The sequence below is a fragment of the Salvelinus namaycush genome, chromosome 26, assembly GCF_016432855.1.
Source record: "Salvelinus namaycush isolate Seneca chromosome 26, SaNama_1.0, whole genome shotgun sequence".
NCBI lineage: Eukaryota > Metazoa > Chordata > Actinopteri > Salmoniformes > Salmonidae > Salvelinus > Salvelinus namaycush.
Window position 1 is genome coordinate 29,202,212 of NC_052332.1, and position 27,731 is coordinate 29,229,942.

Here is a 27,731-nt window from a genome sequence, read left to right on the forward strand (position 1 = left end):
CAGGAGTCCATCCCAAATTAATGGAAAAGATGGGTACGGTACTGTCTAAAATGAAATGAGAAAAATGCCACGTGGCATGGACTCAACATTAGACAATTTCTGAAGTTTGACAAACTTTGGAGTGTGTTATCATGGAAAGCAGGAAAGCAAAGGCTGGCTTTTTCAAACAGAATCTGCATCCACTAGCTCTAACTCCCAAAAGTTTTGGGACACTGTAAAGTCCACGGAGAACAGGGGCACCTCCTCCCAGCTGCCCACTGCACTGTGGCTAGGTAACACTGTCACCACCGATAAATCCATGATAATCGAGAATTTCAATTTCTACGGCTGGCCATGCTTTCTTCCTGGCTACCCCAACCCCGGCCAACAGTTTCCGCACCCCCCGCAGCTACTTGCCCAAGCCTCCCAGCTTCTCCTTCACCCAAATCCAGATAGCAGATGTTCTGAAAGAGCTGCAAAACCTTTACCCATACAAATCAGCTGGGCTAGACAATCTGGACCCTCTCTTTCTAAAATGATCTGCCGCCAACCCCTATTACCAGTCTGTTCAACCTCTCTTTCGTATCGTCCGAGATCCCTAAAGATAGGAAAGCTGCCGCGGTCATCCCCCTCTTCAAAGGGGGTGACACTCTAGACCCAAACTGTTATAGACCTATATCCATCCTGCCCTGCCTTTCTAAAGTCTTCGAAAGCCAAGTTAATAAACAGATCACTGACCATTTCGAATGCCACCGTACCTTCTCCGCTGATCAATCCGTTTTCTAAGCTGGTCACGGGTGCACCTCAGCCACGCTCAAGGTACTAAACGATATCATAACCGCCATTGATAAAAGATTGTACTGTGCAGCCGTCTTCATCGACCTGGCCAAGGCTTTCGACTCTGTCAATCACCGTATTCTTATCGGCAGACCAACAGCCTTGGTTTCTCAAATGGCTGCCTCGCCTGGTTCACCAACTACTTCTCAGACAGATTTCAGCGTGTCAAATCGGAGGGCCTGTTGTCCGGACCTCTGGCAGTCTCTATGGGGGTACCAGAGGGTTCAATTCTCGGGCCGATTCTTAAACGCTAGTAAAAATAAATGCATGCTTTTCAACCGTTCGCTGCCCGCACCTGCCCGCCCAACTAGCATCACTATTCTGGACGGTTCTGACTTAGAATATGTGGACAACTACAAATACCTAGGTGTCTGGCTAGACTGTAAACTCTCCTTCCAGACTCATATTAAACATCTCCAATCCAAAATTAAATCTAGAATCAGCTTCCGATTTCGAAACAAAGCCTCCTTCACTCACGCCGCCAAACATACCCTTATAAAACTGACTATCCTACCGATCCTCGACTTCGGCGATGTCCTTTACCAAATAGCCTCCAACACTCTACTCGGCAAACTGGATGCAGTCTATCACAGTGACATCCGTTTTGTCACCAAAGCCCCATAAACCACCCACCACTGCGACCTGTATGCTCTAGTCGGCTGGCCCTCGCTACATATTCGTCGCCAGACCCACTGGCTCCAGATCATCTATAAGTCTTTGCTCGGTAAAGCCCCGCCTTATCTCAGCTCAATGGTCACGATAACAACACCCACCCGTAGCACGCGCTCCAGCAGGTATATCTCACTGGTCATCCCCAAAGCCAACACCTCATTTGGCCGCCTTTCCTTCCAGTTCTCTGCTGCCAATGACTGGAACGAATTGCAAAAATCACTGAAGCTGGAGACTTATATTTCCCTCACTAACTTTAAACATCAGCTATCTGAGCAAGCAATCTGAGCAGCTAACCGATCGCTGGTTTTAGCCCATCTGTAAATAGCCCATCCAATCTACTTACCTCATCCCCATATTATTTTTTATTTACTTTTCTGCTCTTTTGCACAACAGTATTTCTACTTGCACATCATCATCTGCACATCTATCACTCCAGTGTTAATTTGCTAAATTGTAATTACTCCGCTACTATGGCCTATTTATTGCCTTACCTCCTCATGCCATTTGCACACATTGTATATATACTTTTTAATAAAAAAAAGATATATTGTGTTATTGACTGTACGTTTGTTTATGCCATGTGTAACTCTGTGTTGTTGTTTGTGTCGCACTGCTTTGCTTTATCTTGGCCACGTCGCAGTTGTAAATGAGAACTTGTTCTCAACTAGCATACCTGGTTTAAATAAAGGTGAAATATATATATATATACATATTTTTTTAAGATTGTTGTATAATGGCATTTTATTATGGTTAATTGAATTCCTTCTACTATTGGATAGCCATTAGCAACATTATGAGCATACATTGTATAGAAAGGCTTTCAGGTTTAAAACTCGTTGTGAGTATAGGCTTCCGAGTGGCTCAGCGGTCTAAGGCACTGCATCTCAATGCTAGCGGTGTCACTACAGACCCTGGTTTGATTCCAGGCTGTATTACAACCGGCCGTGATTGGGAGTCCCATAGGACGGCGCACAATTGGCCAAGAGTTGTTTGGGTTAGTGTTTGACCGGGGTAGGCCATCATTGTAAATGAGAATTTGTTCTTAATTAAGTGACTTGCCTAGTTAAATAAAGGTTAAAGAAAAAATAAAGTTGAACTATAGTTGATATAACTGTATTTGCTTTCCAAATTCAGGTTGGAACATTTTCATTATATATTTAAAAAATACTAATTTTAAAAATCTTATTGTTGTGAATTTATATGTACATTTGTCATTTGTATTGCAGCGCTTAAATCGTTGCTGCTTCCTTCTTGCCTGGTATGGATTGTTGTTACTTTTATGATCACTTTATAAACAATCCTTAACAGGCAAGAAGAAAGTTTCATAAAAGAAGCCAACCATAACACACCAGACATGTTACATAATTTCAATGCCAAACCTGATCTAACAGTGGAATCAGATGGTCCCAAGAAGGCACCAATCACTCATTACCATTAAACATTTACATAGATTATCTCATTGACAAAGGAAACTCTAGTTTAAGGCCATCCATATTTTGAGAGGTCAGCTCTGCATATTTTGAGAGGTCCGCTCGACACAACTCACAAGTACTACTCCAACAGTCAGAGATCAGTGTTTACTACCCAAAATAGACTGTGAAAATCCAATTAATGGCTTGATCCACTGTAGCCTAAGCAACACACAGTAGCCTTTAAGTTAGCATGTCTGTTTTAATCAACAGGGGAGCATATTGCAAGTATGAACTTTTTTCACATGCTGGATAAATACAGTATACGCAAGAACAAATCAAAACCTGGATATGTTATGTTTTTGCCACAATCTTATCAAAAGGAATGACATTGTCCCAATAATGGTAAGTCAGTAACAACGTGCAGTGTATTTGACTTGACAGACCTGCTTTGGTATTTTTGTTGTGCTTGTGGGGTAATCTTTGTCAAATACTGACTTAACATTGAATATAGACTTGTGTACTAATTGCCAGTTGTAATGTAAAAATCTGATATTGTGTTGTCAATATCAAACAAAGCCTCAACCTGGGGACCTGATTGAGATATTCCGGGGGACCTATCAGCACTGGGCCTTGTATGTTGGAGAAGGTTACATCGTCCACCTCTGTCCCCCCAGTAAGTACAATTTGCTCCTGATCTTTAATACTGGATGTCATGGCACAGAGAAGCCTATAAAGTACATGTATAAGGGATTCATGGACCTAGAAAAAATATGCTTATGATTATGTTTATAAAATCGTATACAAACTCTATCAGAAAAACATAGTACACATCACTGATCTGATTCTGATACCCCCCTAAGATTTTCCTATCTGCTCTTTCCTCCACTCTCACGTGCCCCTGCCTCACCCCACTGATCCTACCTCCCCTACCTAAGCTGAGGCAGCTGGGGCTGGTGCCTACAGCCTAGTGTCTGTGTTGTGTGACACAGCCGTTGTGACCAAGGAGAGCCTGGAGGAGATAGTTGGGAAGGACAGGTTCCTTGTCAACAACCTGCTGGATGGCAAACACAAACCCCGGAGTGTTTATGACATACTGAGGGATGCCCGCAGCCTGCTGGGCCTGGAGATGCCTTACTGCATCCTGTGGGGAAACTGTGAACACTTTGTCACAGAGCTGAGATATGGGAAGGGAGAGTCCCGGCAGGTGTGTGTGCTGACAATCATGATATCCTTCTAAGGATATCATGACATATCCTGTGATGTTGGTAAAGCAATACTTTTGGTCTATGCCTTTGTTTATTGTTTGTGCCAGTTGCCAAGCTGGACTAATGGGCTCCCAAGTGGCACAGCGGTCTAAGGCACTGCATCTCAGTGTAAGAGGTGTCACTACAGACACCCTGGTTTGAATCCAGGCTGTATCACAACCGGCCGTGATTGGGAGTCCCATAGGGCGGCGCACAATTGGCCCAGCGTCGTCCGGGTTTGGCCAGTGTAGGCTGTCATTGTAAATAAGAATTTGTTCTTAACTGACTTGCCTGGTTAAATAAAAATGTATTCAGTTTAGGAACAGTTGACCTGACCAAGGAGACTAGTCGGATAATCAGACACTACCTTGTAAAATGGGAGATGCATGTTACATATTAAAGCCCACATGGCTGCGTTTAGACAGGCAGCCCAATTCTGATATTTTTTCCACTAATCACATCAGATATTTACCCATCAGGGCTGATCTATTAGTGGGGAAAAAATTCAGAATCATTCTGTTTAGGACATGAGTTCTCTGTTTGCATTTTAAAACAAGATTATTTGGGGATAGGTGTTTCTCATCGGTTAGTGGTTACTGTTATGATCTAATCTCTTTTTGCAGGTATATTATGCTCTGGGCGTAGGTGTTAGAGCAGTGGCGATTGGCATGAAGGTCCTGAATGCAGCGTCAAACATCTCTTGTGTGAAGTCAAAACAAAAGAGGGTACTCCTTTGAACCTTCGAGTCACCCTCCTCCTTCTACCTCTGGGGTGAATGCAGAGACAGCGGAATTTTTTTTTTTGACAGGGGGTATAATTCCCGACATTTGGTAGGCTATTTGTAAGTCAATTAGTCTAAAATTAGACACATGCATTTTCTTTTCTGCCCTTCGCCTACTAGTTGCCCCTAGAACAGGGTTTCCCAAACTTGGTCCTGGGGCCTCCCCATGGTGCACATTTTGGTTTTTGCCCTAGCACTACACAGCTGATTCAAATAATCAAAGCTTGATTATGAGTTGATTATTTGAACCAGCTTTGTAGTGCTAGGGAAAAAAACTAAACGTGCACCCGGGGGAGGGGGGGCACTAGGACCACATTTGGGAAACCCTGCTCACCAGGATAATGTCATAAATTTATAGAATTAATGCATACATTTCTAGTTGGCAGTGTGCCTCTTGTCAAATATACAATATTGTACTTGCTAATCTTATTGATTGGCCCTCTTTAGGAAAACTACAGCTTTTCAGAACAATAAGGAGATTGAGTGCCTATCCTGTTGTCCTATGTATTGTTACACAGACAGTGCGTAGGCCTAAATATGTGGTGTGATTCCATGCATGATTGTTGACAGATTGTACATGATGAATTTCTTAATGTTTGTTTAATTGACACATGAAAAGGTAGCTTTTTGTCTAATCACATTAAACTGTATGATGGTGAATCAAATGTCATTTTCATTCTTCTGATTGGTGAGTCTTCAATTTTGTTAATTAAAAACTACACCCGTGGTATGACTACAGTACATATTTCTAATTTAGAGGACCCTTCACTACACACATTATAGCCGATGATGTGGATGTGGATTACCTCTCTGATTCAGAGGGGTTGGGTTAAATGCGGAAGACACATTTAAATTGAACGCATTCAGTTGTACAACTGACTAGGTATCCCCCTTTCCATGCCCAGAGCCTTCTATTTATTTGTAAATAGGCTTGTGTTCATTCCAATGAAAAGATTCAAGGCAAAAATGTTTATTTTGGTCTAATATTTAGAATCTTGGTTCTTGACGTTTCTGTGATGTCATAGCTGGAGAATATGAACATTCTATTACCTTCAGACAGATCCACACTTCATCACAGTAGGTGTGCTGCCAAATTACAAGTTGGGACAATTTTATCCAGTACAAGAATCTGTATCATTGTGCAAGTGTCAGTCTAGGTCTCAAGAGTGGGCCACCAGTAGTCTGTGACATGGCAGAAAGTGGTGACCTCTTCGAGAATGTAAACTATGTTCTGTTTATCCTTTTACACACAAATCAATGCACAAATACATAAATAGTAAATGTCTTACAATCTGCTGGACAAAGACGATGCTTTACAAATCTAATCATATAATGATATGTATGATATTTATCCTAGATCCAGTTACTCATGATCCTTATTTTATATTCAAATACAGAAAATGCTTGTTCTCATCTCATCCATTTTGTGAGCAGGGCAACACCTCCGCTTTGATGGCATGGCTGTTTTCCCTGTCTGTGTCAAAGAGAGGGCTGTACACAACCATGTCGCTGCTCCTCTGCATCTTTCAGCTAGGCCTACTGGTCGCTGATGTCATCCTGCACTTTGTTATCAAGGACAACAGCTTTCCAAGCCAGCACCACACAGAGGCCATACTGGTGGCTACTTCTCACTTGATAATTATCATTGATAGAGGTTATATGAAAATGGAGATATTTTGTCTGGGTATTGATATCAGGTTGATATTAAGACAATCCCTGATATATATTTTTTACTCAGTTGTTTCAGGTGGTGAGTTTCTACTGGTCACTGATGGGCTCAGTGTATTCACTCCAAGCAGGAAATCGCAAGATGGGCTTCATTGCCCTACTGTCAGTCTGTGAGTCAATCAATGTCTGCATGCTCTTCACTCCTAATTTTAGAGATACAGAGCTTATTTGTTTTGCATGCCCCAGTTACTGTTTGACATGAGCACCTTCATTTCTCTCTTTTTTCTAGTTTTTAACTTGGTCATTTTCATCACTCGCTTCTGTTATGAGTTACTTATGATCCAGTACAGAAGAGAGCAGTTCTGAGATACCAATAAATGAATCACCTTAACCTCAGGAAACAGAGACCACTTGCAAGGGTCATCATTATTTCTCAGAGGACATGTTGCCATGTGAAAATTATCAGTATGACATGATATAAGGTCTACAAGTATGTGTTCATAGATAAATGAAGTATTTAATTGAGAAATATGTGAATAGTATAGAAAAACATAATGGGTGTTTTTTTTGTATGTCTGCTTTATCAACATCACATATTCCTCAAAAACGACATATTGTTACACTGACAGAATCTCTCAGCAAGAGAGATGTTTGTTCCTCAAATAATTTAACATGTTTAATGTCACTTGGAGAGAAGTGCAGAGATATATAATAACAGCAGATTGATATAGGTGGTGTAGAAATTTGATTTCAATACAGAAATGTCACTTCTCAAACATATATAGTGCATTCGGAAACTAATCAGACCCCTTGTCTTTTTCCACATTTTGTTACATTACAGCCTTATTCTGAAATTGGTTAAATAAAAACAATTCCTCAATCTACACACAATAGCCCATAATGACAAAGTCTAAACCGTTTAGAATTCTTTGGTAATTTATTAAAAAGATAAAAAACAAATACCTTATTTACACAAGTATTCAGACCTTTTGCTGAGACTCGAAATTGAGCTCAGGTGCATCCTGTTTCCATTGATCATCCTTGAGATGTTTCTAGAACTTGAGTGGAGTCCACCTGTGGTAAATTAAAATGATTGGACATGATTTAGAAAGGCACACACCGGTCTATATAAGGTCCCACAGTTGACAGTGCACGTCAGAGCAAAAACCAAGCAATGAGGTCGAAGTTATTGTCCGTAAAGCTCCGAGACAGAATTGTGTCGAGGCACAGATCTGGGGAAGGGTACCAAAAAAGTTCTGCAGCATTGAAGGTACCCAAGAACACAGTGGCCTCCCTCATTCTTAATTGGAAGAAGTTTGGAACCACCAAGACTCTTACCAGAGCTGGCCGCCCAGCCAAACTGAGCAATCGGGGGAGAAGGACCTTGGTCAGGGAGGTGACCAAGAACCCAAGGATCACTCTGACGGAGCTCCAGAGTTCCTCTGTGGAGATGGTAGTCCTTCTGGAATGTTCTCCCATCTCGGCAGCACTCCACCAATCAGGCCTTTATGGTAGAGTGGCCAGAAGGAAGCCAATCCTCAGTAAAAAATGCACATGGCAGCACACTTGGAGTTTGTCAAAAAGGAACCTAAAGGACTCTGACCATGAGAAATAAGATTCTCTGGTCTGACGAAACCAAGATTGAACTCTTTGGCCTCAATGCCAAGCGTCACATCTGGAGGAAACCTGGCACCATCCCTATGGTGAAGCATGGTGGGGGCAACATAATTTTGAGCGGCAGGGACTGGGAGACTCGTCAGGATCTAGGGAAAGATGAACAGAGAAAAGTACAGAGAGATCCTTGATGAAAACCTCAGACTGGGGTGACGGTTCACCTTCCAACAGAACAACGACCCAAAGCACACAGCCAAGACAATACATGACTGGCTTCGGGACAAGTCTCTGAATGTCCTTGAGTGGCCCAGCCAGAGCCCGGACCGATGAAACATCTCTGGAGAGACCTGAAAATAACTATGCAGCGACACCCCCCCATCCAACCGGGACAGAGCTTGAGAAGAAGAGATGAATGGAAGAAACTCCCCAAATACAGGTGTGCCAAGCTTGTACCCAAGAAGACTCAAGGCTGTAATCACTGCCAAAGGTCCTTCAAACTACAGAGTAAAGGGTCTGAAATACATATGTAAATTTGATATTAGTTTTTTTAATACATTTGCAAAAATGTCTAAAAACCTGTTTTGGCTTTGTCATTATGGGGTATTGTGTGTAGATTGGAAAAAAAGAAAAAATGTAATCCTTTTAAAATAAGTCTAACATAATTTGAGGGGTCTGAATACTGTCCGAATGCACTGTACTTATTTTAGAGGTCCCATCAACACACCTTTCGTAGCACTTCAAACTCATGAGAAAGTAGATCACTCTATCAAAGAGTGTCTGAGCACAGGGCACTTGTGGATTTAAGACTGCATTTGCCATTTTAATGCTAAACCAAGACCAATGTCCAATGGGTTAACCACTACTTGAATATCCTCACAGTATCTGTTGTACATTTTGTTTATCCACAAAATATGAACGTATATTGCATACAGAATTTGAGAATTGGTTAAACATTTATTCCAGTTCAACACAAAACACACACACCATCATCTCATTCAATTTCTATATTTACAGACTCATTTAATCACCATACAATACAGTGTGTGAATGTCAGACGTAGCATTCTTCCAATTCAACACAAACATCACTCAGTCAATTAACTTATTGATGCCCACTTCAAAAATGTGTCTTAGCAGATGTTGCAAAAAGCCATGTGTGTCATAGAATACAGTATTTCTGTTGTGAATCTGTTTCCCCCATCACCATTCATTCCAACATTGCAATCTCATTTGATGTGGAGTGGATCAAAATATATATAAATTCATTGTACATCTAAAAGCAACGTAAATAATAAATTTGAAAGTGTGTACACACACAAGTCGGTTATATATCCTATTAGTTCTGAGAAGTAGATGCTTAGGAAATCTGCACCTGCCTATCCCAAAGAAGGAAAAAGGGTGTAAGATTGCCATCATTTCCAGGACAAAATGCACCATCCCATCCTCTTTTCTTTCATGTCTGAGAGAGAGAGAAGGTATCTCTGCCTTTACTGGTCCCACCATCTTAGATGGCCTATATCGGCCCCATGTTCAACACTCACTAGGACTTGGAGGTGGGTGCTGGTCAGTTGTTGCCCACTCGGATGTTGGGGTTTAGTAGGGGGTCTAAGTTGGGGTCGGAGTCGGCTGAAGCACGGCCCAGTTTAGCCATAATGATGATCAAGGTAAAGAATCCCAGAACTCCGACCAGAAGGAGCATGAAGACCCTCTGCTTCCAGGACAGGCCTGTCCTCTTGGAACCCGCCCGGTTTCTGAGAACACAAATTAATTTACATTTTCAGAGTTAAGAGAAATAAAAAAATAAAAAAAAGGACTACCTTTGGAGACAGAGTAATAGATCGGATCTATAAAAAGTAAATCAAATACTGTTGTCATATGTAAGGAGGTTTGCTAGGAAAGATGTGCTTGCTGTGTAATAACAAAATGAAGCAAAACTTTAAATAAATAGTAACATTACTGACTTGAGAATCCGTGCAAACCAGCTGAGTGCTGGTCGTCGCCGGTACTTGTCGTCATCAAAGTCGATCTGTGTCACAGAGCTGTGTCCAGAGTCCCTAGTGTCATAGATCTTCCTTGGGGATGATGCTGGAAGCAATAATTCACATTAAATGAATAAACCAAATATATGAGGATACAGCATACACCTGCATCTACGTGAGGAATATCAGATGTGTCATCAAAAATGTCAGGAACTAGGATTAGAGTTGAGGCTAAGGTTTGGATTAACATGTATGGCATGTGTGGCGGATGAATCAGAATTAGTTGGGTAACATAGATAAATAAGATGTTTATTTACATAATATGCTTATGTGAGATACTTGTCATTAGAATGTATCCCTTTGGACTATACTGTTGGCAGTTGCACTTTTCCCTTCTCAGCTAGGGCTCAGTCACTTGGGGCCCAGAGAGGGGAGAGGTCAGGCTTGTCTTTTACAATGTCTTTGGCCAATAAATCCTAAAGAGCATTCCAGATAGTAAAGGCAATGGTTTGGTACTACGAAGTACCAGGAACGAGATTAGAACCTCGTTTTAGAGACCAAACTGAGCGATAATTTATAGCGAATGCAATCTGGCTAAGGAATACTCCTTTCTCAAGTAAAAGGCCCTTTGTGAAGAGTTCCTAAGATCTGTGGTTCGTCATGTAACTTGAGGGGTGTATCTTTTCTATAAAAGATCTCAGTTGCCATTATGTTGGGACTCTCAACAATTCATTATAGATAGTGAATTGTTGAAAGTCACAGGGCTATGGTAAAGCGCATATTATTAAAGATGAAATTTAAGTATAACTCTGACTGGTGTGTGGTTTGTAACTCTCCTCATTTGGTAATACAGGAAATTGCCACGACACATGACAACACTGTGTAGCTGGTAATGGTTAGGATTAAGATAGCTCTACTAAACCTGGGTACCATTCATAGTCCTTTACCTGTGTGTAGGGTGATGGTGTCACTGGTGGTTGCAGTGATCATGTTGACCAAAGAGTGTTGTTCATGAGCCACCATCTCCCCGTTGTTGTGGAGACTTCCATGATCTTCCTGTACTGTGTTTGGAACTGGAGTAGGGGTGAGGCTAGGGTGTGGTTGGGAGGCGTAGGAGTGGGTGGGGTAAGCTTCAGTAGGCTCCAATGCTGGTGCTAGCAGAGTAGGGGAGAAGGGAAGGCAAATGTAAACTCCCAGATTCAAACAAACAATTCCAACATTCAGCTTAGCATATGTCATGACGCCCTAGATAAATAAAAAAAACACATGTGATAAATGGCATATATTATTATGTATTGCAACACAGGCTCCCTTACTGTGGACAAATAAGGCAGTATCAACAGCAGAAACAATAACTTACCATCAAACGTGGACCAGTCAGCATAATCAGTGACATCCTGTGTGCTGTCTTGAATAGCTTTTACAGGTTCTTCAATCTTGCAGTGGAGAAATGATGTACCTGTTAGAGTTGAATTGTCACAGAATACCTATTTCATAATATATGGGTCTTCTCTCTAAAATAAACACTTGATTTATGGGGTCCTAAAAAGTGAATATTGTTTAAGCTCTAACATACAGTATTTTACACTAATATAATACACAACTGAATGTCAGCCAGCATTTGAACCAGTATCCCCCTTGTCACTATTCAATGTCCCTGACTGCTAGTGTGACTCAGCCCACCCATATTCCTCACCAGAGGTAGGCCTAGTCCAGCTCTGGCCCAGTTGACTACGGACAACTGTTCCCTCAACATGTCAGCTATTGGGCTGGCCAGGTTGGAGGGGGGGAACACTGGACCCTGGCAGCTGGGGCACTGGTATCCTGCAGGAGCAGTGTGTAGGGGCAACCGGGCTGCCAGGTGATGAAGACAGGCCCAGTGGAATACATCTTGGATAGAGAGAAAGAGCAATGAACCAGAGGGTTTGAGCAAATCCCATACAGCAGTAATATCAAGCAACAGCAATAAGGATCTATCCTAATGTTGACATTCTTACCATAGCAGACCAATCTGACAGTATCCTGGGAGATCAGTGGGTTATTACACAGTCGACAGTTAGGGTTGTAATCACTATCCTGAAGCCACTGGAGGTAGGACTGCACTATACACTTGGGATCAGACAGGTAGAGAAAATACCTTAGTTTAATGGCAAACAACTACTATGTGGTCTATATTTAATTTAACATGACACATTGGGTACTTAGAACTGCCCATCCACTGACCTTGTTGTGGTTGGAGACCAGGCAATGCTCACACACATTCACCCGATGTTCAAAGCAGAACAGGTTGGTCACCTTCCTCTTAGGACACTTGCACAGACCCATGGTCTGTCTGTCGTGCTGTAGACAAGTGATCACCAAAACAATCTTCAGCAACGACATAACTAGTTAACGTAATAGCTATTAACTAAGCAATAGTCTGATAAACAAGGCAAATCTACTCATGGTTCAAATGTAGTTTGATTATTACATATTGCATAGGTGCAAGACACTACTTGTATGTATTGACAATGTAGATTTATAGTTAGAGCTAACGTTAGCTAAGCTAGTTCACGAACATCAGATGCTTTTCGTGTCGCTTTAGTTGTAAGTTAACTCAACCTTACCTGTCACACACGTTTTCTCCTCGATGATTTATCGTTTGAAGGAAAAGGTTGTACAAATAACTAAAGCTAGAAAATGCGAATGTTTTCAGAAGCGGACATTTTGCCACGTCTCTTCCGGCAGTCGCAGTATAATGATGTCACATAAACGCGGAACATAAACGGTTATGTTAAGAAAGGATCCAGCTTTTATTCAAATTAAAAGTCAAAAGTTTCTATTTTTTTGCATTTTAGCTAACCTTTTACCTAATTATCCTAACCGTGTACGTTAATTCTCCTAACCTGCTTCGAAAAATCAAATCTGACGTTAATTTGACAAAAGGTGGAACCATTCTAGCCAGTGACCCACATTTATATCAGCTGGTCCACGGTCAGGTTTTACAGTTTGAACTTAGGTTGTCATGTTACGATTGGTTTGGCGAGAGCTGATCATCAATTATATTTTATTTTACATTAGAAAGAATCGTTGGCGCACTTAATGGGCGTGTCAGCCTCACCCACATTAAAGTTCGATTTATTCACTAATTTAAATCAAAATCAAATTAAATGTTATGTCACATGCGCCGAATACAACACGTGTAGACCCTACAGTGAAATGCTTACTTGCAAGCCCTTATTAACCAACAATGCAGTTATAATAAAATACCTAAAAAAAGTAACAAATAAAAGTAACAAACAATTAAAGAGCAGCAGTAAAATAACAATACTGAGGCTATATAAAGGGGGCACCAGTACAGAGACAATGTGCGGGGGCACCGGTTAGTCGAGGTAATTGAGGTAATATAGATGTTCAGGAGTCTTATGGCTTAGGGGTAGAAGCAGTTTAGAAGCCTCTTGGACCTAGACGTTGCTGTGCGGTAGCAGAGAGAACAGTCTATGACTAGGGTGGCTGGAGTCTTTGACATTTTTTAGGGCCTTCCTCTGACTCCGCCTGGTATAGAGTTCCTGGATGGCAGGAAGCTTGGCCCCAGTGATGTACTGGGCCGTACGCACTACCCTCTGTAGTGCCTTGCGGTCGGAGGCCGAGCAGTTGCCATACCAGACAGTGATGCAACCCGTCAGGATGCTCTCGATGGTGCAGCTGTAGAACCTTTTGAGGATCTGAGGACACATGCCAAATCTCCTGAGGGGTAATAGGTTTTGTCGTACCCTCTTCACGCCAAGGAACTCTCAACCTGCTCCACTGCAGCCCCGTCGATGAGAATGGGGGCGTGCTCGGTCCTTAATGATGGTGTTGGAGTCGTGCCTGGCCATGCAGTCATGAGTGAACCAGGAGTACAGGAGGGGACTGAGCATGCACCCCTAAGGGGCCCCCGTGTTGAGGATCAGCGTGGCAGATGTGTTGTCACCTACCCTTACCACCTGGGGGTGGTCCGTCAGGAAGTCCAGGATCCAGTTGCAGAGGGAGGTGTTTAGTCCCAGGGTCCTTAGCTTAGTGATGAGCTTTGAGGGCACTATAGTGTTGAATGCTGAGCTGCAGTCAATGAATAACATTCTCACATAGGTGTTCCTTTTGTCCAGGTGTGAAAGGGCAGTGTGGAGTGCAATAGAGATTGCATCATCTGTGGATCTGTTAGGGCGGTATGCAAATTAGAGTGGATGACCAGCCTTTCAAAGCACTTCATGGCTACAGACGTGAGGTCGGTAGTCATTTAGGCAGGTTACCTTAGTGTTCTTGGGCACAGGGACTATGGTGGTCTTCTTGAAACATGTTAGTATCACAGACTCATACAAGGAGAGGTTGAAAATGTCAGTGAAGACACTTTCCAGTTGGTCAGCGCATGCTCGGAATACATGTCCTGGTAATCCGTCTGGCCCTGCGGCCTTGTGAATGTTGACCTGTGTAAAGGTCTTACTCACATCAGCTGTGGAGAGCATGAACACACAGTCGTCTGGAACAGCTGATGCTCTCATGCATGTTTCAGTGTTACTTGCCTCGAAGCGAGCATAGAAGTTATTTAGCTCATCTGGTAGGCTTGTGTCACTGGGCAGCTCTCGGCTGTGCTTCCCTTTGTGGTCTGTAATAGTTTGCAAGCCCTGCCTCATCCAACTCGCGTCTAGTTCTAATACACTCGCGTCTTTATTGTAGTTTATTTATTTAGATAGAATCACATATTTATCATTAATTTAGTATCTGTGCAGTGCTGAAGTAAAAGGTTCTGAAGAACACCTCCAAAAGAAAGGCCAGGCTGTATCACAACCGGCCGTTATTGGGAGTCCCATAGAGCGGCGCACAATTGGCCCAGCGTCATCCAGGTTTGGCCGGTGTAGGCCGTCATTGTAAATAAGAATTTGTTCTTAACTGACTTGCCTAGTTAAATAAAAAAAATACATGTGATTTGGTAAGAATGCCCCTCTCCCAGTGACTGGCAGAACAGGTGTTGTATGTTGAGGATGAGGGCTGCAGTAAATATCTCAGATAGTGGGGAGTGAGGCCTAAGACGGTTTTATAAATAAGCATCAAGCAGTGGGTCTTGCGACGGGTATACAGAGATGACCAGTTTACAGAGGAGTATAGAGTGCAGTGATGTGTCCTATAAGGAGCATTGGTGGCAAATCTGATGGCCGAATGGAGAGCACCCTTACCTGCCGATCTATACATGACGTCTCTGTAATCTAGCATAGGTAGGATAGTCATCTGAATCAGGGTTCGTTTGGCAGCTGGGGTGAAAGAGGAGCGATTATTATAGAGGAAACCAAGTCTAGATTTAACTTTAGCCTGCAGCTTTGATATGTGCTGAGAGAAGGACAGTGTACTGTCTAGCCATACTCCCATGTACTTGTATGAGGTGACTACCTCAAGCTCTCTTAACCCTACCTCAAGCTCTAGTGTGTTAAAGGTCCCAAAAGCATACACATCCCTGGGTCGCTTTTCTTTTCAGTTCACTGCTGCTAGCGACTGGAACGAGCTGCAACAAACACTCAAACTGGACAGTTTTATCTCAATCTCTTCATTCAAGACTCAATCATGGACACTCTTACTGACAGTTGTGTCTGCTTTGCATGATGTATTGTTGTCTGTGCCCAATAAAGTTTGTACCATGTTTGTGCTGTTGCCATGTTGTGTTGCTACCATGTTGTTGTCATGTTGTGTTGTTACAGTACCATGCTGTGTTGTCATGTGTTGCTGCCATGCTATGTTGTTGTTTTAGGTCTCTCTTTAGGTAGTGTTGTGTTTGGAGGATCTAAAATGGCGCCAGAAGAATGGCAGCTGTTTTACGGGTGCCCAACCAATTGTGCTATTATGTGTTTTTTCACCTTTTTTTGCACTATTGGTTAGAGCCTGTAAGTAAGCATTTCATTGTATTCAGCGCACGTGACAAATACACTTTGATTTGATTTGATCTGTTGTCTCTCTTGTCGTGATGTGTGTTTTATCCTATATATTTTATTTAAGTTTTTATTTTTAGTCCCCCTTGCAGGAGGCCTTTTTGTAAAGAAGAATTTGTTCTTAACTGACTTGCCTAGTTAAATAAAGGTTAAATAAATAATAAAAAAATAAAAAATAACGGACAGGAACTGCACTCCAATGTCTCTTCCGGTACTTCCAGGCGGGTAATTTTGAAACTTTTGAGGACTGACCTATTAAATCAAAATGAGCTACTCTCAAGTTATTCAGTCGTAGTTTTGCATTGGTTATTTGTTGCCTAGTTAGCTTGTGTGATATATTTATTTGCTAATTAATTAATAATTTGTTTTACTAATTTCTCAAGTTAGCTAGCTTGTTGTCGATAGCTACTAGCCAGATAACGTTCATGTGTATTCTTGCTAGCTAATCACCCACCGAATTCATGTATTAACGTTAGTAAGTAAGTTGGACAGACGGCAAGGATGAGCAAAGAGACACATCAATCCTTTTTGGCTGGTCAGTATGTTTGCTATTTTGTTCTTTATTTCTTAATTTAGAGAAGTGCTTCTGTTTATAGTAGTGCTTGTCTGTAATTAGCAGATGTGTGGTTCACTCCAATGGCGAGATAATTCTAAATCAGTCAAATTGTCAAATGGTGCCTATTGTGCAGACTCAGTTAGACAGCTAGCTATATGCATCAATCTCAAATCAATGGCGAAGATGGACAGTACAATTATGGAAATAGATGGTAGTCTTCATATTGAGGCATACAGCTGGATCTTCACAACATCTCGACATTACTCCAAGTTTTTAGATAACAAAAAAAAAACGGTCATTTCAACTTTACCAGTCAATTGACTTTATCAGTCAAGGGACCAGTCAAGTCATGTTGCTAACTAAAGATCTCACATCATTGTTAGCTGTATAAAGGGAAGCCAATGAGCCAATATTGTTGATGGTTGTGCCATTCTTTGTTTTATCATACCAGATTCTACCAGCCAGCCACGAAGGAGGTCAGCGCGGTTGACCTCTCCAAATCAAAATGTCCCCAACTCAGTAAGTAGTACATTTTGTCAGCACAACCAGTAACATTTCAATTTACCTTTTGACATAGTCAAACTGCATCCTGCAAGTATCTTCAGTCTTGTCAGTGCTTTGTCTAAGTATATATCATGTTACTGTAATCCACAGGCTCCTACAGACACTGTGAAACGCAGCATCACTGTGAGGAAGATTGCACCCAGGAAAACACAATTCAATGTGAGTTGAAAGAACACAGCAAATTCATTTCCAGAATAAGCTGCATAGTTTTAATGTTTGGTCCTGCTATTTCATATCAGCCCAGTCATATGTGCACAATTGCTTTTGTTTCAGGTACCCTCAGAGGACAACAAAGAAAATGAACAAAGATTGTCTGAAGGCAGTCTGAAGAAGGCCAAAATTTCTATCCCAGGACCTGCCCAGGTTCCTCCACCAAAAGCCACCATGCTCTCCCCGATCTTGGCCCCCTCACCACCCTATCCCCAGGCTGCAGCGAACTCTGAGGACTCAGCATGGTCACAGAAGGTGCGTCGGTCCTACAGCCGCCTAAGCCTAGGGGACCGTTCGTTTGAGCGTCCCCAAAGCCAGGACGTGTCCTCCCCATCTCTGCGTCGGGAGACCCTGTTTGGGTTTGAGAAGCTTCAGACACCCCAGGTTCTCCGCAAGGTGGAGGGGTCCAGGGTGGGCCCTGAGGCCTCCAAGTCATTCTGTGGGGTCAGCTCCTTCACCCTGATAGAAGGGGACGACAGTGCTGCAGCTGCTCCTGAGCCAGATGTCAACATCCCTGGTGTTGCTGTGGTAAAGGAGAAGAGGAGGAGGAAGAAGGTTCCTCAAATAAAAGTGAGACCATAACTGTATCGCATTAGTGGATACCCACTGCTCTCAGAGCAGGCCTGACGGATTTGACTAGCAGAAGTGACTACGTAGGAGGTTAGGAGAACTTATGCAGCAGGTTAGGACAATTATGAATAGGGTTAGCTAAAATTGTCCACAACTTGAACATATCTAGCTATAACTACGCCTGCCTGAGCACAGTCTTGTTTTCCAATAATGTGATTCTGTGAGAACAGAGGGCATATGATACTACTGCGGTCACTGTTGACAACATTGATAAACAACTTAACCATAGTAGACTACAGTGTACATTCAATCCAATTTATTCATGAAGCCCTTCTTACATCAGCTGATGTCACAAAGTGCTGTACAGAAACCCAGCCTAAAACCCCAAACGTCAAGTGATGCAGGTGTAGAAGCACGTGGCTAGGAAAAACTCCCTAGAAAGGCCAGAACCTAGAAAGAATCCTAGAGAGGAACCAGGCTATGAGGGGTGGCCAGTCCTCTTCTGGCTGTGCCGGGTGGAGATTATAACAGAACATGGCCAAGATGTTCATAGATGACCAGCAGGGTCAAATAATAATAATCACAGTGATTGTAGAAGAGTAAATGTCAGTTGGCTTTTCATAGCCGATCATTCAGTGTCTCTACCGCTCCTGCAGTCTCTAGAGAGTTGAAAACAGCAGGTCTGGGACAGGTAGCACGTCCAGTGAACAGGTCAGGGTTCCATAGTCGCAGGCAGAACAGTTGAAACTGGAGCAGCAGCACGACCAGGTGGACTGGGGACAGCAAGGAGACATCAGGCCAGGTAGTCCTGAGGCATGATCCTAGGGCTCAGGTCCTCCGAGAGAGAATTAGAGAGAGCATACTTAAATTCACACAGGACACCAGATAAGACAGGAGAAATACTCCAGATATAACAGACTGACCTTAGCCCCCCAACACATAAACTATTGCAGCATAAATATTGGAGGCTGAGACAGTGTCTCCCAACTCCTCCTAAGGCACCGTCTGACGATACCCCCAGAGAGGGCCAAACACCATCAAGAAATGAAAAGTAACACTTATTGCTCACTTAAACTATTTTCAAGATGGAGATGTGTAAGACCCTATAACATATGTACCTTTGTGTTGATCTACTTTTCCATTTCCTTCCTACCCAGCTGGCAGAGCTGGACGACCTTGCGGCAAAGATGAATGCAGAGTTTGAAGAGGCGGAAGGATTTGATTTGGTGGTGGAATAAACTCATAGGTCATCCTCAAAGACTTTGACATGTAACTAGAAATCCTTTTTGCCAAGATTGAAGAAAGTAAACTTTTTACACTTCTATGATTGCATTTCAAAGGTGATGAGGTGTGAAAGTAGTTGATATTTGCATAAATATGGCACCTATGGGAACAACAAACAGGATTCATTTACAATACAGAAATGTAGATGTAGGCTTTTTCAACGTTCTAAATGTGAGATTGGTTTAAAAAGTGACTTAATACGAGTTGTGTAATCTTAAAACCAGTTTCTATCTTCACTGATGTTCCTGTCACTTTGATAGGTTGATATTTCTTGTCTTTTTGAGATGACAACTTCATTAGGTCACAGGGACATTATCTTGTGTTGAAGAGCACCCTTTTATATTTTAAATGATTGTAAATTGGATTACAGACATCAGGTGTGTTTTAACTTGTACGATTTATTTACAAAGCATTTTCTGTGATGTTGTGCTTACAGCTGTTTGTTTTTTGCTTTTTTCTTTGTTAATTTCCTAAGTGTTAGAATTTGGGACAGAAGATGTCCAAACTAAGAATCGTTATCATGGCAGATTGTCATGTCCTACTATGATTTCAGAACTTGTGCTTTTGGATTTGATTGAAACCTGTATGTCATGCATTCCTTTATCACATTTGATCTCTAGGGGGTGCTCTCACCCTCATTGTGGTTTCTTCATCACTGTTTTTACATATAAAATATTAGTTTAAATGTCATTGTTTATTCCTCTCATATACAGTTGAAGTCGGAAGTTTACATATACCTTAGCCAAATACATTTAAACTCAGTTTTTCACAATTCCTGACATTTAATCCTAGTAAAGAATCCCTGTCTCGGGTCAGTTAGGATCACCACTTTATTTTAAGAATGTAAAATGTCAGAATAACAGTAGAGAGAATGATTTATTTCAGCTTTTAGAATTTTGGCCCATTTCTCCTGACAGAGCTGGTGTAACTGAGTCAGGTTTGTAGGCCTTCTTGCTCGCACACCCCTTTTCAGTTCTGCCCACAAATGTTCTATTCGATTGAGGTCAGGGCTTTGTGATGGCTACTCCAATACCTTGATTTTGTTGTCCTTAAGCCATTTTGCCACAACTTTGGAAGTATGCTTGGGGTCATTGTCCATTTTGAAGACCCATTTGCGACCAAGCTTTAACTTCCTGACATGTCTTGAGATGTTGCTTCAATATATCCACATAATTTTCCTCCCTCGTGATGGCATCTATTTTGTGAAGTGCAGCAAAGCACCCCCACAACATGATGCTGCCACCCCTGTGCTTCACGGTTGGGATGGTGTTCTTCAGGTTGCAAGCATCCCCCTTTTTTCCTCCAAACATAACAATGGTCATTATGGCCAAACAGTTGTATTTTTGTTTCATAAGACCAGAGGACATTTCTCCAAAAAGTATGATCTTTGTCCCCATGTGCAGTTGTAAACCGTAGTCTGCCTTTTCTATGGCGGTTTTGGAGCAGTGGCTTCTTCCTTGCTGAGCGGTCTTTCAGGTTATGTCAATATAGGACTTGTTTTACTGTGGATAAAGATACTTTTGTACCTGTTTCCTCCAGCATCTTCACAGGGTCCTTTACTGTTCTGGGATTGATTTGCACTTTTCGCATCAAAGTACGTTCATCTCTAGGAGACAGAATGTGTCTCCTTCCTGAGCGGTATGACGGCTGCGTGGTCCAATGGTGTTTATACTTGCGTACTATTGTTTGTACAGATGAACGTGGTACCTTCAGGCGTTTGGAAATTGCTCCCAAGGATGAACCAGACTTGTGGAGGTCTACACATTTTTTTCTGAGGTCTTGACTGAAATTTCTTTTGATTTTCCCATGATGTCAGGCAAAGAGACACTGAGTTTGAAGGTAGGCCTTGAAATACATCCACAGGTACACCTCCAATTGACTCAAATTATGTCAATTAGCCTATCAGAAGCTTCTAAAGCCATGACATTTTCTGGAATTTTCCAAGCTGTTTAAAGGCAGTCAACTCAGTGTATGTAAACTTCTGACCCACTGGAATTGTGATACAGTGAAATAATCTGTCTAAACAATTGTTGGAAAAATGACTTGTGTCATGCACAAAGTAGATGTCCTAACTGACTTGCCAAAACTATTGTTTGTTAACAAGAAATTTGTGGAGTGGTTGAAAAATGAGTTTTAATGACACCAACCTAAGTATGTAAACTTCTGACTTCAACTGTATGATGGTTTAGATTTTAGGGATTTAAGACTTTATCTGATCAAATTTATTATCAGATTTAACACTTCTTTATTGGCTGTCTTCTTCATGACTTACTCCAGTATATTGAGTTTTTGTTGTTATAAGGTCTAGTTTATAGTGGTTGCTTTTTTGCAAATTTCTGTTTCATGAATATAATAAATAGTTTGAGCTATATTCTGTCTAATAATGGTTGTACGAAACACACTGAGTTGTAGATGTTTTGTCCTTTTGTATGAGTTTGGTATTAGAACTGTACTACATGATGCCATCATTAAGGTAATTCATTTTTCTTTAAACAGTTTTTGAAGGAACATTTTACCAGGCCAGTGATCCTGAATGTCAATTTGTTTATATTAAGTATCAATGTTATAGGTCTCTGAAAAAAGATTGTCCTTAGAATTTAAGGAGTCACTTGATTTCTGAGTTATCTAACCTATATTTGGGTTGGGTCTCACATTGGCCCCACACTGCTTTGTCCTTCCCTTCTCTTTGCTGGAGGGTCTCAATGCAGTACTGCCATTGATTGTGAGTGGAGGGTTGTGCTGTATCACACAATTGGCAATCGATTCGGGGAAAGGGGCTGCGGGCGATGGACAACTACAGACAATAGGATTGTATTGCTATAACCTCAGAGCTAGAAATTAATTAAAATTAATGTCTATATAACTGGTGTCAAACATCCCGAAAGCACTTGTGTCCCTCTGTACTTACCAACTGTCAGGGTCTAGTGATATGGTAATTGAATGTGATCATTAATTGCAAACAATCATGTTTCTTGGTATGTGGTTGCTTAACATGCTATTGTAATTCAATGGAGTTCTCAAAGCTTTCCTTCATTTTCGTTGTCATGGTGTCTTTTGCAGTGATACAATAGGGACAGGCAGGTCAATAGCAAGCTGGACATTAATAACCAGTCAATCTCCTAAACACTGGAATCCAAACAGTTGAATTGTATACATAACTTAAGGGCAACTTTATTTGAGAAAATGCACAGACAACATATTGGTTTCAGTCTAAACTTCCTTGACATGAACATAACAATAATGAATTCTTGAATATTGTTATTGAGTAAACTAAGCTTGTTGCACAAATAAGTATTTTTTTAAATGAACATTGCCCATACCATGTCACTTGAATAGATTAGCTGACCAATGTTTAATTTTATCGTGGATGATAAAAATAGAAAAAGAGCACGTGTTTTGTCTATGAAGTAGTTTTCACATGAGATTTGAAAAATCGCTTGGGGCTAGTGGATGGGTGCAAAGGATTTATTGATGTTTCATGCATGCTCCACCGCAATTGGAAAATTGTTACATCAGATGGAGGGTGCAGGCAGAATCCTGGTACAAAACATCAATGATCATCTCAACCTGTGTCATTCTTATGCGTCCTCTGACAGAGTATGTGCTAGCACTCACTGCTTATGTGGTTTAGGATATCAGAATTAATGATTAAGATCAAGTTAATTGAGTTAAGTAGATTTTTTATGTTTCTTGACTTAGACAGATTAGGATTCTTGAATTTCTGGCACGTCTAAAACATTTCACACCATGTTTTAGGTAAGTCTGACTGTGATTTGAGATTGATAGTATTTGCTGAAATATTATGTTTGTGTTGACTTAAAGTATTTCAAGAATAACTTAACAGATGTTAGTAGCTGCATTTAGGAAGAAAATAGTTGTAGTTGATGTGGTTAATGGCCTGTTTTAAGTTAGCATAACTATTATGCCCTTATGAAAGTGCTCAGTTAAATTAGCTCACAGAAAATGTATTCAGCATGTAGTAATGTCCTAACTTTGCTATAATTCTGTTATTTTTCCAAATAGTTGAGCTATGGTCCAGAAAATATATTTGAATCATCAGAAAGTATCAAGGAAATAAAACAGGGAGAGGAATAGTTGCAGACCGCACTACCACACGAAAGCAGTGGAGGAGGACTTGCGTTTGGGGAAGCAGCAGGTGATGGAGAAGTACTTCACTCCCGTACAGCATAAGCAGGGGACCAGGAGCCACAGGCACAGCAGGCCCCACTTCCATGACCATCACGAGAGGGACCACAAGCATTGCAAGATGGCTGACCAAAAAACTGATCACCACAAACACCATCTCCGCCATCACCACAACCATGATTATCATCACCATCCTCATCACCAGCATGAGCTAGATTGGTCAAAGGATCACAATTGTCATGGGTATGTTTGATTAAATTAGTTTATTAGTTCACTAATTTCTGAAATCTTGGATGGAATTTCTTGTTTTTATATTCAACATTTTGGACATTGTACATATTTTGAGAAATATTCAGATGTGACAAAATAAAAAAATATAATAATCTTATTATCCTGTCCTAGTTAATTTAACCAGCACTGCGTTATTGTAAAACGTGTAACTCACAGGAGGTTGGTGGCACCTTAATTGGGGAGGACAGGATTGTTGTAATGGTTGGAGCGGAATAAGTGAAATGGTGTCAAATACATCAAACACATGGTTTCCATGTTCCATGCATTATTATGAGCTGTCCTCCACTCAGCAGCCTCCACTGGTGTAACTGAGCCCTAAGAATATGGTCTCTGAACACTGCTGTCATCCTGTTCTCCTCTTGCAGTAGCAACCATTCAACATCAGAGGGCAACATCGTCTGCCACCATCACCATGGCCACAACAATCAACCTCACCACCACAATGAGAAATCACACCACTCTCCCCCTGACCATCCTCATCACCAACACCAACCGCATCACCATGCTACAGATGATGTGACCTCCCACCCTCAGATTGCAGCAACTTCCTCCAGCTCCTCCTCTGGTTCCTCATCATCATCTTTCTCATCTTCCTTCTCTTCCTTAACATCATCCTCTTCCTCCTCATCATCCTCTGGCTCTTCATCCACCTGGTCCTCTCAGACCACTATAAATGAGTCTGTGAAGGATTACAAACATCCACTGCAGAACCCCAAGTACTCACAGTCCTGTACTGAAATCTGTGAGGGGAGGAAGGCCTATGATGATGAGGAAGATGAGACATCTCCTTTAATAGATGACGAAGGCTATCTCCACAAGTCCCCAAGCCAGGAAAGGAGCCTGAAAGGAAAAAAGAAAAAGAAAGCTGTGTCCTCTCATCTGACCCCTGCCAAGATCACCCTGAAGAAGCAGGAGAGTGCTAAATTGGTAGGAATGGCTGGCAAAGTCCGCAAGGCAAAGTCAATGGAGGCGCTGTCCCATTGTGAGTACAGGGATGGAGATGCAGATACCATTGTAGATCAGGAGGAGTTGGGGAAAAGCAAGGAGGTAGCCAATAAGAACTTAGTGAAGGACAAGCTGAAGTTCTCTGCCTTTCTGAACGAGATCACCAGGCAGGTGCTCAGCCCATACAGACTCACCTCTCTTGGAGTCACAGCTGCTCACAGGCCTAGCAGCCCAGAACAAGCCTCCCTGAGGTTCCCCAAGGTGGAACGCACAAGGGAGCAGAGGCAAAGACAGAAGAGTAGTCGGCCTGGCAGTGCAAGCTCTACGACAGTTAGTGTTCACTCCCATATCAGTAGGCATTCCCATTCCAGGAAGCACTCTCATTCCATCAAGCACTCTCGCTCCCATCTTGGCGCAAACCAGCATCACCAACACCATTGCCACCATCAGCCTGCAAGAGACATGCACCACAGTCCTAGCAGCCACACCGATGACAGCAGTAGCCCAGAAAATAGCCCCTCATCAAGACATCACTCCCGTTCTTCAACACCACACCATCATAACAAGCATCTCTCCCATTCTCAATCTCACCACCATCACAGAGGTCTTCAAAGTCCATCTCATCACCATGGAGACCACCAAAGCCCAAAGCATCACCATGGAGACCACCACAGCCCAAGCCATCCCCATCGCCATGGAGACCACCACAGCCCAACTCATCCCCATGGAGACCACCACAGCCAAACTAATCATCATGGAGACCACCACAGCCCAACTCATTCCCATCATCATGGAGACCACCACAGCCCAACTCATTCCCATCATCATGGAGACCACCACAGCCCAACTCATCCCCATCACCATGGAGACCACCACATCCCAACTCATCACCATGGAGACCACCACAGCCCCACTCATCCCCATCACCATGGACACCACCACAGCCAAATTCATCCCCATGGAGACCACCACAGCCCAAGCCACTCCCGTGATCATGGGGACCTCCACAGCCCCAGTCATCCCCATCTCCATGGAGGCCAACACAGCCCAACTCATCCCCATGGAGACCTCCACAGCCCCAGTCATCCCCATCATCATGGAGACATCTACAGCCCCAGTCATCCCCATCACCATGGGGACCTCCACAGATCCAGTCATCTCCATCACCATGGAGACCACCACAGCTCAACCCATCACCATCCCCATGGAGATCACCACAGCCAAACTCATCCCCATGGAGACCACCACAGCCCAACTCACCCCCATCACCATGGAGACCACCACAACCCAACTCATTCCCATCATCATGGAGACCACCACAGCCCAAATCATCCCCATCACCATGGAGTCCACCACAGCCCAACTAATCCCAATCAGCAAGGAGACCACCACAGCCCAACTCATCACCATGGAGACCACCACAGCCCAACTCATCCCCATCACCATGGAGACCACCATAACCACACTCATCACCATGGAAACCACCACAGCCCAATTCATCACCATGGAGACCACCACAACCCAACTCATCCTCATCACCATGGAGACCACAACAGCCCAACTCATCCCCATCACCATGGAGACCACCACAGCCCAACTCATCCCCATCACCATGGAGACCACTACAGCCCAACTCATCCCCATCACCATGGAGACCACCATAACCACACTCATCACCATGGAAACCAACACAGCCAAATTCATCCCCATGGAGTCCACCACAGCCCCAGTCATCCCCAACACCATGGAGGCCACCAAAACCCAACTCACCCCTATCACCATGGAGACCATCACAGCCCAACTCACCCCCATCACCATGGAGACCTTCACAGCCAAACACTTTCCCATCACCATGGAGATCATCACAACCCTAGTCATCCCCATCACCATGGAGACCACCACAGCCCAACTCATCCCCGTCACCATGGAGACCATCACAGCCGAACTCATTCCCATCACCATGGAGACCACCACAGCCTAAGCCATTCTCATCACCATGGGGACCTCCACAGCCCCAGCCATCCCCATCACCATGGAGACCACCACAGCCCAACCCATCACCATCACCATGGAGACCACCACAGCCCAACTCATCACCATTCCCATGGAGACCACCACAGCCAAACTCATCCCCAACACCATGGAGACCACCAAAACCCAACTCATCACCATGGAGAATATCACAGCCCAACACTTTCCCATCACCATGGAGACCATCACAGCCCAAGTCATTCCGATCACCATGAAGGTCACCACAGCCCAATTCATCACCATCACCATGGAGACCACCACAGCCAAACTCATCCCCATCACCATGGAGACCACCACAGCCCAACTCATCACCATGGACACCACCACAATCCTCTCCACCCAGATTCACACCATCACCACGTCTCCCATTCAGAATCTCAGCATCACCACGGCACCCATGCAGAATCTCTCCATTCCCATAGCTCCCATCCAGAATCTTTCCATCACCATGGCTCCCATCCAGAATCTCAGCCTCACCACGGCTCCCATCCAGAATCTCTCCATCACCACAGATCCCATCCAGAATCTCTCCATCACCACAGATCCCATCCAGATTCTCTCTATCACCACGGCTCCCATCCAGAATCTCATGATCACCAGGGCTCCCATCCACAATCTCTCCATCACCGCGGCTCCCATCCAGAATCTCTCCATCACCGCGGCTCCCATCCAGAATCTCTCCATCACCGCGCCTCCCGTCCAGAATTTCTCCATCACCGCGGCTCCCATCCAGAATCTCTCCATCACCGCGGCTCCCATCCAGAATCTCTCCATCACCAGGGCTCCCATCCAGAATCTCTCCATCATCGAGGCTCCCATCCAGAATCTCTCCATCACCGCGGCTCCCATCCAGAATCTCTCCATCACCAGGGCTCCCATCCAGAATCTCTCCATCACCGAGGCTCCCATCCAGAATCTCTCCATCACCGGGGCTCCCATCCAGAATCTCTCCATCACCAGGGCTCCCATCCAGAATTTCTCCATCACCAGGGCTCCCATCCAGAATCTCTCCATCA

At 43.1% G+C, this 27,731-nt stretch overlaps 3 protein-coding genes across 3 annotated transcripts; 2 read left to right on the top strand and 1 right to left on the bottom strand.

The window, feature by feature from the left end:
- Positions 1-3,458: 3,458 nt before the first annotated feature.
- Positions 3,459-4,137, top strand: LOC120021044 (phospholipase A and acyltransferase 4-like; the record flags this gene model as incomplete). Its single annotated transcript, XM_038964694.1, has 2 exons — positions 3,459-3,573; positions 3,836-4,137. Coding segments are annotated over 2 exons (417 nt in total), but the record flags the coding sequence as incomplete, so codon positions are not given.
- A 5,059-nt stretch (positions 4,138-9,196) lies between these two features.
- LOC120021692 (zinc finger protein-like 1) lies at positions 9,197-12,936 on the bottom strand. Its single transcript, XM_038965529.1, has 8 exons — positions 12,792-12,936; positions 12,409-12,525; positions 12,183-12,294; positions 11,882-12,075; positions 11,546-11,621; positions 11,133-11,339; positions 10,168-10,291; positions 9,197-9,957 (listed from the first exon to the last, which is right to left on the bottom strand). Exons 2-8 carry the CDS (start codon positions 12,508-12,510, stop codon positions 9,771-9,773), a joined length of 1,002 nt encoding a protein of 333 aa, XP_038821457.1. The 5' UTR covers positions 12,511-12,525; positions 12,792-12,936; the 3' UTR covers positions 9,197-9,770.
- A 3,402-nt stretch (positions 12,937-16,338) lies between these two features.
- cdca5 (cell division cycle associated 5) lies at positions 16,339-20,093 on the top strand. The gene is made up of 5 exons (XM_038965184.1): positions 16,339-16,653; positions 17,126-17,193; positions 17,329-17,397; positions 17,512-18,018; positions 19,176-20,093. The coding sequence occupies exons 1-5, from the start codon at positions 16,620-16,622 to the stop codon at positions 19,254-19,256; spliced, it is 759 nt and encodes a 252-aa protein (XP_038821112.1). The 5' UTR covers positions 16,339-16,619; the 3' UTR covers positions 19,257-20,093.
- The last annotated feature ends 7,638 nt before the right edge of the window (positions 20,094-27,731 follow it).

Coding starts and splice junctions, on each gene's coding strand:
- LOC120021692 (XM_038965529.1), bottom strand. CDS start 12,510: ATGGGTCTGTGCAAGTGTCCTAAGAGGAAGGTGACCAACCTGTTCTGC. Junction 12,295..12,408: donor TGGTCTCCAACCACAACAAG/GTCAGTGGATGG, acceptor TCTGATCCCAAG/TGTATAGTGCAGTCCTACCT. Junction 11,340..11,545: donor TGACTGGTCCACGTTTGATG/GTAAGTTATTGT, acceptor CTACTCTGCTAG/CACCAGCATTGGAGCCTACT.
- cdca5 (XM_038965184.1), top strand. CDS start 16,620: ATGAGCAAAGAGACACATCAATCCTTTTTGGCTG. Junction 17,194..17,328: donor ATCAAAATGTCCCCAACTCA/GTAAGTAGTACA, acceptor TGTAATCCACAG/GCTCCTACAGACACTGTGAA. Junction 17,398..17,511: donor CCAGGAAAACACAATTCAAT/GTGAGTTGAAAG, acceptor CTTTTGTTTCAG/GTACCCTCAGAGGACAACAA.